Source organism: Nylanderia fulva, unplaced genomic scaffold, assembly GCF_048542155.1.
Source record: "Nylanderia fulva isolate GAGA-0341 unplaced genomic scaffold, ASM4854215v1 Scaffold25, whole genome shotgun sequence".
Classification (NCBI taxonomy): domain Eukaryota; kingdom Metazoa; phylum Arthropoda; class Insecta; order Hymenoptera; family Formicidae; genus Nylanderia; species Nylanderia fulva.
Genome location: NW_028190314.1, coordinates 1,011,744 through 1,025,446, shown reverse-complemented (window position 1 = coordinate 1,025,446; position 13,703 = coordinate 1,011,744). Strand labels below are relative to the sequence as shown.

Sequence of the window (13,703 nt, the reverse complement as noted above, 5' to 3'; positions counted from 1 at the left end):
TTCCTCTCTAAATAACGAATTCGTAAATCTGCACGTGGTCCGAATTCGTCGCGAAGAACATTCAACAGTATATACATTTCGTATAATTTTTTATTGAAATTTTGAGAGACTATTGAATAAGATGTCGCGTTTAATAGTGAAGAATTTGCCGAAAAATGTATGTAGAATATTTAACGTTATATGATATATATTTATTTTTTTGATAAATTGTACAAAATACTTCCCCATGCATGCACATAATTTTGTTCATGATGTCACGTATTTATTTTAACTTTTTACCTGTGTACGCAGGTGGCAGACACTAAACTGAGAGAATTATTTAGTCAAAAGGGTGTTGTGACCGATGTGCAATTGAAGTATACGAAAGATGGAAAGTTTCGACGATTTGCATTCATCGGATTCAAGACAGAGGAGCAAGCAAAATTGGCGCAGTCCTTTTTTGATCAAACATATATTGATACATGTAAAATAATTGTTGAGCAGTGTGCAAGTTTAGGTATGTAATCAAATATAAAAATATTAAATTAAGATTATTGTAGACCTTCTACTGATATAAAATGATACATTTTAGGTGATTCATCTAAGCCTAGATCATGGAGCAAATATGCAAGTGACAGCTCTTATAACAAGATCAATAAAACTCCTGATGTTAAATCGAAGGAAAAACTGTCAGATTGTATAGAAAAAGATAATATAAAAGAAAGTAAAAGTGATAAAAAGAAAGCGAAAAAAAAGAATAATGAAATTAAGGAAACACTTGACAAGGTATAATACATTTTTCTAATCTTTATAATTAAAGATTAATTTTTCTATTAGTCAAGGGAAATTATTGTTCATTAAGTTGTTATATGGCTTTAAATTTTTAGTATAAAGATGATCCTTTATTCACGGAATTTCTGGAATCACATAATGGTGAGGATATAAAAGCAACTTGGAATAATGACATTAATATATCTATGGAAACTGAGGAAGAAAAATCTAATGATGATGAGTCTAAGGATGCCAAAGAAGATGATGAATCTAAGGAAAGTGAAAACAGGGAGGAAAAGGATAAAAGTAAAGAAGAAGAAAAGATTGCGAATAAAGTTGTATCGGATTTAGAAGTATGTATAATATTGTGATTATCATTGAATATCATGTTGATATTAATATTGTATATATTATATATTAATAATGTTTTTAAATTATAGTATATAGAAGCATTAAAGAAAAAGCAGCAAGATGTAAAAAGTGATGAAAAGTCTCTGACTAACAATGTGCCAAAACATGGTCCAGTAACATTCTTCACTATAAAATTACGAGGACTTGGATATAAACATGTAAAAAAGCATATCAAGCAATTTTTTCGTCCTATAAAAGTTGCATCTATACGAATTCCACCTAAAATTAAAGGAATTGCTTATGTGGGTTTTAAAACGGAGCAAGCCATGAAGAAAGCTCTTTTGAAAAATAAGAGTTTCCTAGGTAAAAACCAATATTAATTATGAAATAATAACAAATGTGTGATAAATATATTTTAATATTTTCTATTATATGTTTCAAATTCATGCAGAAGGAAAGCAAATATTTGTATCTAAATATGAGCAAAAAGAGGCAACTGAATCTAACAATGAAGTAGGAAATAAAAATATTAAATGGAAGAAACAAGAAGACGCCTTAAAGAATGAAGAGGATATAGCAGAATCTGGAAGAATGTTTATCAGAAATCTGACATATACAGTCACAGAAGACGATATAAGAAAACTGTTTGAAAAATATGGCCCTCTATCCGAAGTGAATTTACCTGTGGATAAAGAGACTAGGAAACCAAAAGGTTTTGGCATAGTAACATTCTTGATGCCAGAACATGCTTTAAAGGCTTACACTGAACTGGATGGTTCCGTATTAAGTGGTAGAATGTTACATATTCTTCCTGGAAAGGCAAAAACTTCCTTGGAAGACATCGACATGGAAAATTTAACTTACAAACAAAAGAAGGAGCTGCAGAATAAGGCGACGGCAGGTTCATCGCACAATTGGAATACTCTGTTTCTTGAACAGAACGCTGTAGCGGATGCTATCGCGAGTCGCTATAGTACAACAAAGGAACAGTTATTACAAGACGGATCGGATGGGATGAGCGCCGCGGTCAAACTGGCCCTTGGAGAGACGCAAATTATTCAAGATACAAAAGCTTTCTTAGAAGAAAACGGCGTGTGCCTGGACGCTTTCAATCAAGCACCCAAGAAGAGATCAACCACTGTAATCTTGGTAAAAAATTTACCAACTGAAACAAAACTGAACGAAATCCGAGAAATGTTTGCCAAGCACGGGGTACTCGCGCGTATTGTGATGCCACCGGCAGGTATAACAGCATTAGTCGAATTTTTAGAGCCGTCCGAAGCACGCAAGGCTTTCCACGCCTTGGCTTATAAAAAATATAAGCATTTACCGTTGTATCTAGAATGGGCGCCAGATAACAGTTTCGTCAGGCCTGCATCTGAGACTGATATGGTTGCAAGTAATGCAAAAAAAGGGAAAAAATCGACAGATTTGGCAGAAGAAGTTAAAACAGAAGAATCTAATAAAAATAAGAATGTACAAACAAAGGAGGATGATGAGCCACCTGAACCAGACACCACGCTTTTTGTAAAAAATATCAATTTCTCAACTACAGAAAAACAATTGAAAGATGTAAGTAATTAAAATTTTAATATTTATAGGATGATTGTTGTAGTTTTTTTTACGCATAAATGTAGTAACACATTTTTATGTTTTCAGTATTTTGGTAAATGTGGTCCTGTTCATTACGTCACAATAGCCACTAAGAAAGATCCGGAAAATCCGACTAACAAGCTATCTATGGGATATGGATTCATCAGATATAAGAGAAAACTCGATGCAGATCGTGCATTGAAAACATTGCAGATGTCGGTACTCGATGGAAAGAGTTTGGAATTAAAGCGATCTGAGAGAACCCTAATGTAATGAAAATGCTTTGATTTATCATTTTAATTTGTCATGTCGAAAATTAGGAAATCTTAATAAATGATTTACGCTACTTTCTAGGTCTGACGTTAAAACAACGAGAAAGAAGTCTAACATTACTGAACAAACTGGTTCTAAGATTTTAGTACGAAACGTACCCTTTCAAGCAACTCTTGCGGAAATTACCGAATTATTCAAGTATGTACATTTATATATATATATATATATATATATATATATATATATATATATACTTTGCCGAAATATCTTTATTAATGCAGAATATATTTTTATTAATTGTTATTTTGCAGATCGTATGGTGAGTTGAAGGCTGTACGGTTGCCAAAGAAATTAGTTGGTGTTGAAAAGCACAGAGGATTCGCCTTCATCGAATATTACACGAAAACAGACGCAAAGGTAATTTTGTACTTATAGAATTTAATTCAAATTAATAAATCTAATGTGCCATACATGATGAAAAATCACCTTATTTAAAGATATTTATAATAAACTATTCCATTTTTTGCTAATTTTATGTCGTTATTTCTTGCAGAAAGCGTTTAAAGCACTATGTCAAAGTACTCACTTGTACGGCCGAAGGTTGGTGCTTGAGTGGGCACAGGCAGATGAAGGTATCGAAGAAATAAGAAAACGCACTGCGAAACATTTCTACAAAGGTAACTTATTTCTTATATCTATTGCATTTTAATAAATAATGCATAAATTAATTCACGTATTGATACGCGATAGAAACTTGTCTTGAAACCTTGCACAAAATTTGTACAAATCAAATAAAGAAGATTTCAAGACAAGTTTGTTGCTTCTACTTTCTACACCTGGCTTATTAGTTCATTTAGCCTGAATTTCAGTATTTATATATTAGAGCCTTTTGGTTTTATAAAAAAGTTTATTCTAGTGAAAAACTTCTTTTTTGCAGAGGATTCAACGAAGAGATTCAAGAAATCTACGTTAGATCCTGAAAGTGTTGGCCTCGTCGAATCAAAATCGATTGACATTTAATATTTAAAAAAATTAAGCGGAAAAATAGTCAATATAAAAACTCTTGTAGTTTTTTTTTGTGATTGTCGATAATTTAACAATTCTGACAAATACGAATGTCACGGACATTATTGGAATCAATATTTAACAATGCTATATTGATTTCCATTTCACATTGGCAAAGATCCAAGTTGATTGATGGGAAGTCGAAAGAATTTTTATTGCGCGATATTGACCTTCGTGTCACGTTTAACTATAACTTTTTCTTCTTTACAAAACGAGTCTGATGTTTAACAATCGATGTAATGCGATGTTTAAGTTACTATCCTTCCACTTATCATAAATGTATGTAACTTACATACGTTACTTATGTTACTTTTCCTTTTCTCTTAACAGTAATCGGTCTTTTTACAATGCACATAAAACACTTTCTCTTTTTTCATTGATTAGTAATGTATAATATTTGTACATAAGTGATGTATAATAATTGTATATATAATAGTGCCAATATAAATATGATAAGTGTATAAATTAATGTTATATTTATACGAATTTTTTAATGTTAAAAAGTGATAACCGGATAAGAAGAGAGAGACAATCATAGTCATGTTTTGTGAAAAATTATTGTAACTTGTGTTTAGGTAACAAATAACATGACTATAATTTTTTCTCTCTTCTATTCTCCCAATCCGTCCTTCTTGTTTCTTAAGATAAAAAATCCAATTGATATCGCTATCTTAAAATTGATTATACAAGCTGCTTTTATAAGGATAATGAAATTTGCTAAAACACCATATATATATATATATATATGCAATTATAAATAATTTGCGCCTGCGGAAATTTCAATCAATGCCACAAATTTCACAACTGCGTACAGAATGTATTAAATGAAAAGATCACTATTGCGAAGTTAATTATTTTTTGATACTATCTTAAACTGTTAAAATTGCACGTGAATTTGATTACATCGAAATAAATTGTACATACGGATAAACTTTGAATTTGTCGAGCATTTCTCAGTAGACATTTTTTAGGAATAATTTATCTGTTCCTCTAATGGACAATTTTATCTTATCACATATAATGGAATTCTAATTACACAGATTAGAAAAAAAAACAAATAACAGTTTCAACATCTTCAAAGTTTCCCGTTTAACAATAATCTTCATATTCAACACAATCTTCCACGCTCAAGGAACAGAAGCGAACCGGCAGCGGTAGAGGTAGACAGCGAAGAAATGTTTTCCTTTCACCTCCGCCGCCGCATCACGCCAGAGATTTTGCATCGGGGGGTCCTCTCCCCGGCATCGCGAAGGACTGGAAACGCGGTTCCGGTTGGTGGGACCCAACACCGGTTGGCGATGTTGTCCCACGAAGGTGCTAGTAGCAGCGGTATGGGAGACGATCCCCCATGAAAGTAACAGTGCGCTCGTGGTCCACCTTCGCCAGCTAAGTCAGTCGAGCGCTCTTCGTCTTGGAGAACGTTGCTGGCGCGATTCGTTCGCAGATAATTGCTTTTAAGTGCCGCGACGTCGTCCTTTTTCAGTGTCATCGTCCAGATACAAGGTCAGGAGTGCAACCACGATCGTCTCGCTGTGGATCACGTGCATCCGAAAGCAGATGCACCTGATGCGCGATGTGTTCAAGCTGAGAAAGACTTCTGACTCTGAAGATAGGCCAGAAAATCGTCACCGGAGGATCACATCGAGCAGTTAACCATGGACTGGGTAAGAATAATTTCACTCTCTAATTCAGTTGGTTGAGTCATCACTAGGTAATTATTAGCTCTTTAATTCAATTTCTTTAACTGCACAATGAGCTTCGGGATTCGATTGTTGATGACGAAGTCTGATTTTCTAAAAAACGCTCTATCACAGGCTCTGTCAAAGTGATTAATATGATAAGAACTAGAATAAGACTTATTTGTGTGTTGAACTTTAATTTTAATATATCTCTAGAAAACTTATTCTGGAAAAGTTGAAACTAGAATTTAAAGTGTCAATCAAATATATATATACATTACACACTGGATCGGAAAAATTAATCTTTGGATGGTTTAATTTTCATTTTTATTTTGAAGATAGAAATCTTGCGCGAAAATTTTAAATATCCGGTAAAAACTTTCTTGAAAATGATCATATTTATTTTTCTCTGAATAATTTCCTGGCTGAACTGGAACTAAGTCACTGGGTGACTAGAGTAAAAAATAAACATAAACTGGAGAACACAATTTCCATTCTTACAATGAGATAAGTCATTATCCGATTTAATATGATAGGCATTTCTCATTAACAGTTACATCAACATTAAGCGAAGGTGATAATATGCGGTGTTTTATTAGTAGTTCCTTTCTTGACAATCATCAAGAAGAAACGCGCAATCTTCTTTTTCATATCTATTATCGCACAACCATGAATTTTAATCTTTCTCATTTATTTCTTCACTCAAATATGCATTTAAATAGATTCCGACGTGAAAATTTGCCATCACAATTGTTAAAAATATTAATGAATATATTAAACGAGTCTTTTTTTTATTATATTTGTCTCACGATCTCTTGTCAATCTTTTGACATCGACTTATACCACTTTTGACAGGTATTTCGACATTAGAATTTATGTCGAAACACTCTCGGAAAAGTAACACAAGGACTGCGCTTACAAGACGGGAAGTGCGGACTTTCCTGTGCTCGAATGTATGTTATCTTTGTATCAAACGCAACGCGCAGGTGAAGATTGCGGGATCTCTTCTTGCGCGATGAATAATAATATTTATTCGGGAACTTCCTTCGAAGGAGGCGTTTCCGCGAGGAGAGTTTCCGTTACATTTCCGTTGCTTAAACTCAATTATATTTCATTTTCCGCACACGGTTAGCAATTTATCGTATATATATATATATACGATATAGTTCCGCGCGAGCGATCGATGATTGCAATCGCATCGATATTAACGAGAAATCGTATATACTTGATTGCGGTCGTGATCTGTCCTATATGATTCCACGCGAGTGCAAAGCAATCCACCTTTTGACGTGACTCGGTGAGGTGAGACGAGGGTAAAAGTCGGAGGTATATTCCTGGAGAGAATTGTGTCTCTTAGAATTTACCCTGAAAATCATGGCAATTGTGAGACAATATGGTATTGGAAGAATTTTATAATTAATTTTATTTAGATTTTTTATATTAATTAAATATTTACCACAATAAAAAATATTAATAGTAAATTTTATTAATCAGAGAAACTTATAAAATTTTATAAAATTCTTTCTTTTCTAAAAGAAAATTCTCTGTGTTAGAGATCAAATTCCGTGAGGAAAGATATATATATATACATGTATATATATATATATATATATATATATATATATATATGTATATTCATATTTTTTATATTAATAAAATATTTACCACAATAAAAAATATTAATAAATTTCATTAATAATTTATTAATCAAAGAAACTTTTATAAAATTCTTCCCTAAATTCTCTCTGTTAGAGATCGAATTCCGGGAGGAAAGATAGGTATATATATATGTATTTTTCTTTCGTTGAGTAATACAACACACCCGGGGGAGGCGAGGGAAAAACATTTGACTTGCATATTCGCCCCGCGGTATCAAAACGCGATTCACGAGCGGAGAAAAAACCTTGAGAACCAGAGAGTTGCGAGAAGTGTAAATTTATATGGGCACGTCCGTATAGGCGTAGGCGCTCGCTCCTTTTTATTTTTTTTTTTAATTTTTTTTTCTCTTTTCCTTTGCATCTCACTAGTCACGCTTTCAACGAGTCGACGAGGAGTTTAATGAGCACGAAAGTGAGAGAGAGAAAGAAATAGATGAAGAGGGAAAGGAATATCTCGTAGGCACGACTATTATTCTATGCTGGAAATAATTGATTGTAAAATAATTAATTACGTTATTATAACGATTCAGTACAAAAAAATTAATTCCGAGATCTTGAGAACGAATGATGTTATTTTAAAGTAAAGACTTCAAAGTTCTCAACATGGAATTTTTCAAGAATAACATTACGCGAAGTATATATAAAGAAAAAGTTGAATTTAATACAGGTTGTTCGACAAAAAAAAATAAAAAATGGAAAGTGGAAGATAATGTAATCACGTTATGTAATCACGTTTTATTCCAATGTTCTAGTTAATTCATATTTTATATATTTTATAAATTATTCTTTTATATGCGACTACGATTTACTTCGGTTTTTAGCTTCATTGGTTATTTTTTATTTCTTATTTAGCTAATATACGACTATTACATAGTTGAGCCGCAAGTCGAAATACTAGTCTATCAAGTATTACAGAATAATATTCCATCAAGTATTACAGAGGCATGAAGTGGTACCACCGGTCATTTGAATCAATTTGAATTAATTTTCACTTGAATTTTGGACAGTGAAAGCAGGATCGAATTTATTCGCGTAATCTCACTTCCACGTGTGCAAGTGTATGCACTTTACTGTTCTATATAATAGACGATGCGTCTACTGATGGAAATTGAGATACGCACGCATACCTACATTTTCTCGAATAAATTTTTATGGTTTTTGCGCAAGAAAAATTTATATTTTTACATCACTTTACAAACCAAACTCAGTTATTTTTTACCGCAATGTTTTGCATATGACACACACATTAAAAACATATTTTAAAAAATTATAATTAATATTTTTTATAATAATTATTCTTTCACTTATTATAATTAACTCTATTGTAATTTACAACTCCATAAAGTATATTGCGCTTTACGTAATCCTTATACATACATGTAATCATAATCATATATCAAGATCGTTGTACTACATTGTTATTTTATTTATACATTCTTCACTAAAAATAGATATATTTTTTTTTTATTCAACACTATATGATATAATGGTTTTTCGTATTTTTCTTCTAAATCTGCATATCTCGTAATCGACATAAATATTGAAGAGAGAAAAAATGAAAGATTCATTGCAACAATAATTGGCTCGCTTTCTGCGGAATAATAATCGTCGGAAAAAGATCGATTTAGAAGGCTCTGGGAAAAATATAACGAACCTCTTACCGCGTATCTCTCTCGCTCTTTCTCGCAACGATAGTAGATCAGCGCGGCGCAACTTCTCAGGATTTACGCGCGATTGAACGTATCGCGAGGCGCGCTGCAATGGAAGAGATCATTCGAGGGCGCGATCTATAACCGCATATCGAATACCTGGGAACACGATCGTCGGCTTCCTCTCGAGACGGATGGAAAAAGGAGGGGACCTCGCAATGCAACTCCACTTTAAATCGCCGCAAAGAAGGAGCGAGGCGCGTGTGGCAATTCGATTGCGAAATCGTGACTCGGACGTCGTAATCCTTCGGCGTCTCCACGAATCAACGAGGGCGATTTGCATCGTTTTGGAAGCTGCGAAAAAGTCGCACTTTCAATCTAATGAATAAAAAAATTCACGATCGACAGCAGATCGGAGTCATCGGGATCGCGAAAATGCGTTTTATGGATTTACAATTTATTTTGTTTGTTTCTGCAAAATCAGATTTCGTCTTATAAAGCATTTAAGTCATGTCGTTAAAAAATTATTTGTTGATTTTTATTATACTTAATATTTCGGCTAATATATATTTTTTCTAGAGAAGAAGATTAAATTTATTCGAGATCTCGAAATGTCTTATATGGATTTACAATTTACTATATTTGTTTCTGCAAAATCAGATTTCGCCTTATATAAAGCATTTAAGTCATGTCATTAAAAAATTATTTGTTGAATTTTATTATACTTAATATTTTAGCTAATAAATATATTTTTCTAGAGAAGAAGATTTAATTAATTTATTCGACTCTTTTTTTGGAAAAAAATCTCTGGTTCCGATCTTTTCCGTAATTAAACCGGTTCAAAAATAAAAAAGTGCATATCTCAAATAAGGATTGATCTCAGATCATGCGTCATTTTACGGTGTAACTTCCTAAGTGAAAGTAAATTTGCACATTATATACTCGACCGAAGAGATGCAGGATTTTAATGCCGATTGAAACCGACCTTGTTGTCGATGACCTTCGCAAATACGTTGGCGGATATATTTGCGTGTCCACGAGACACACGTGGAAGAATGCGATGTGAAAGAATAAGTCGATGTCCCGAAATGAAAAGTTTCCTCCTCACTTTGAAAGAAGGGAAAAACGACGAGTCGGAGATAGAAGTTGAAATATAAAAGACATTTACGGAGGACGGACAGCGGTCGACCTTTCAATCGTAGCTTGAGGCAAGATCTTTCGTCGATGTTAAATGCAACTTCATTATTGCTACTATGCAATTTAACATACTCAATGCGATGCTATTACGTGTCTGCTCAATATTTATTTTATTCAAACGATTTCGTGTACTAATTAAATTCAGAGCCGAATTTATGGGCTAATAAAGCAATGTCAAAGAGATTCTGAACAGATTGATTTAATTTTTTATATAAAGCTATTATTATTTAATATATAGGCGATATAGATGATCTCATATTTTTGTGTGTGGTTAGAATATTTTATTTCTACGTGTAAATTAAAGTAAACAAGCATCTTCGAAATCATCTTCTTGCGATTGCGAAAGTTCTGACATAACCATCGTTAATTTAATTCGTTTATCAAAATTCGAAAGCTCTGACATCACCATCATATGTTAATTTATACTTAACCACAAATGGTATGAAAATGTAATGAAAAGCATTTCTTCATCGTCAACAAGTATTATTTCATTGTTATGTTGGTCATGCAAAATATTTTAATCAAAAGAGGAAATACTTTATTCCAAAATTATTTATCAAATACATTTGAAGATATTTCGTTAAGAAGAGAAAATAAATTATATGTATAGAAATATAGAAATTAATAAAAATGTTATATATAAAATTGAGAATATATATATATAAAGAACAAACTCTAAGATAAAAAACCATTTTTATCAATACGTTTTATTTAAAAAAATGAATTATTTGTTTATGACACATGAATAGAAAATAGGAATTAACAGTTTGCTAAATTTCGATTTTTCTCTTTTTAATTTTTAACATGAACGAAAGTTAACGAATCATCGAGGTTTGACAAAGAAGACTTAATTGCCAGCATAATCGGCCTATTAATTCTCCACGAAGGAGAGCGAGAGTTCGAATGCCCCGAGGGCGAATTCCGTAGAAAGTAAAAGTGAATGAAGCACGGTCTTCCAGGACAACTCAAATCGATTTTACGTTTCCTTTACTTTCGAGATGGCAGTGAAATGATTGCTCGAAAGTGGCGTTTAATCGTAACGAAAACTTGATAACGCGAAAGTTGCAGTAACTTTTTATGTTAATTAGCATTTAACACGATGCGTGCAAATTAATTTAATGTTGGGAAACTCTAAGTAGTGCTAATACGATAAATATGAATTGAATTATACAATTAAGTTGTGATATTGTAGAGTATATGAACAAAAGTAAATGATAACTTACATTAGAGCAAATATGTAGAAAAATTATAATTATTTATTCTTCAGAATACGTGTCCGATTTTCTATGCGAATTTCACTTTAATGTTGTCTTTGAACCAATTATATTTATAATTATACATTCGAATCGTTTGCTTTAAATATGATACAAATGTTGCCTTAAAATTTGATTAGCTGTACGATTGTATTAACGATTTCAACAAGATTTATGAAACTCAACATAATTTGATTAATGAATAAAGAAGCGAGTTGTGAAAATTAAATCTCATTTAATCGCATGCAACGCGGTCAAATAGCGACAAATGAAATCTCGATCGCCCGCACACCACAAGTATGCGCGCACCGAGGCCAGAAAAAAAATGATTTTAGATCAAGAATGTCGCATATACATTTTCATATCGTTAAAGAGTTATTGCAAACATTGTATAACCTGTCACTTAATTATTGTATAAATCCAGCCACCGCGATTTTCAGTAAAACTTATTGCAATTTCTTGTATAGTACACTGAAAAAAACATTGAATTCAAATATTTATTATATAACAGTTCGAATATTTATTTTAATAATAAAATAATTCTCTTTACACATTGTTTGAAACAAATATTTATCTGTTTTAAAAAATATTTTCTTATATTAATAAAAATTGTTTTCAATATTACTAGTTTCAAATAGAGGAGTATCGAAATATATATTTATTTGAATAATTAAATTTTTTTCAGTGTATAAATATTTAAATATCTTGACACACATAGCATATATTGTATATTATATTATTCCTTAAATAATATACATATATATATTTTTTTTTTCATTTTATTTAATCTACCCGAATATAATTACGTGTAAAACGAATAAGTTATATTATTCTTTGATAATAAAATCTCAAAAATTGCAATGCATGCATAAAAATTATTGCAATGCATGCAAGAAAATATAATAATTATATAATGCATAAAAATTCAATATTTAAATCTTTAACAATAGGACAAAAAATATATAAATTTTTTACAAGAATCCGTTAGATTTGTACATCCCACACATCCGTCACGCTGCGCGTCTCGTGCGAGACTGATTGACTGATTCTCGTTCTCGTCCGAGTCTCGATTCGAGACTCTCGAACTTCGAGACATGGCGACTGCGAGACTGATAATCACGTGATCAATTTCGCGCGAGTCGTTCAGCGTGGCGGACGTATGAAGACGCGCGTCTAATAAAAACGCAGGTATTTTGATCAAAAATTCTTGTAGACAATTCTATTTTTTGTTAGAGATTAAATATTGAATTTTTATACATTGCATAATTAATATATATATTTTGAATGCATTGATTGCGATAATAATTTTTACACATGCGTCGTAATTTTTAAGATTTTATTATCAAAGAATAACTTAACCTTTGCGCGCGTAATTATATATTCAATTAGATTAAATAAAATTTAAAAAAATACATATATATATATATATATATATATATATATATATATACATTTGCCATTTTACATGAAAAAGTAAACAGAAATTATTGAAATTTGTATATAACATGGAAATATAATAACATGATAGTTCGTCTAAGAAAGAGAAATCGTGTAAAATATAAATATGATATAATGACAGTACATCAAATGCATTATGTATGGTTCTTTCATTATTTTCTTGCAATTTTCTCTTTCAAAGAATGATTTATTATTTGAATGGCGCGTATATATACTTTTTCATTATAACTTACTTTTGTCTGCGAGGCATATATATCTTTCCACATAGTAGCAAATATTAGCAACATTAAATACATCTACAAATCTATATATCGTAGAAAATTTGGATATGTAAATTATATATACCTATTGAATATTTATATCTGTATTATGCGTCATTATGCAATTTAGTTTTTTAACCAATTAAATAACAGAAATTGCGTTGGCAAAGTTGCCAAATGCAAAAAGATTGAAACATGTTCCACATACTGCACTCTTGAATTTCTCTCTCATTTCGAGAATCAGCAATTTAACAGCGAAATAAAGAAGACTGAGGCCCCTCAAAAATAGCCGAAGGACTACATTATTCCTGGCATATCGCGTAAACAACGACGCAATGTCCAGTATAGTTATGGTTGTTTTATATACAACCTTGGGCGTCCAGAAATCTGGTTCTGGAAATATATGGCGCGTAGTACGAAAGGTCAACCGAGATGCCGTCTGCATTATTATAGCCGTAGCTTCGGTTGGTGAACAGATTCTATTCTCGTGCTCTGCCTTCGTCTTTTCGTTTATTCC

The 13,703-nt window shown here is 31.9% G+C and overlaps 2 protein-coding genes across 2 annotated transcripts in view; both read left to right on the top strand.

The window, feature by feature from the left end:
- The first annotated feature begins 4 nt into the window (after nt 1-4).
- Nucleotides 5-4,512, top strand: LOC114941084 (putative RNA-binding protein 19). The gene is made up of 11 exons (XM_029315941.2): nt 5-157; nt 292-496; nt 572-765; nt 867-1,103; nt 1,191-1,464; nt 1,553-2,673; nt 2,761-2,963; nt 3,049-3,165; nt 3,279-3,384; nt 3,521-3,644; nt 3,905-4,512. Exons 1-11 carry the CDS (start codon nt 122-124, stop codon nt 3,985-3,987), a joined length of 2,700 nt encoding a protein of 899 aa, XP_029171774.1. The 5' UTR covers nt 5-121; the 3' UTR covers nt 3,988-4,512.
- A 769-nt stretch (nt 4,513-5,281) lies between these two features.
- The window catches only part of LOC114941159 (uncharacterized), a 34,324-nt gene continuing 25,902 nt past the window's right edge, over nt 5,282-13,703 (top strand). Inside the window, 1 exon segment of the mRNA XM_085483393.1 lies at nt 5,282-5,696. Coding sequence (XP_085339519.1) covers nt 5,688-5,696 — 9 coding nt within the window. The 5' untranslated portion in view covers nt 5,282-5,687.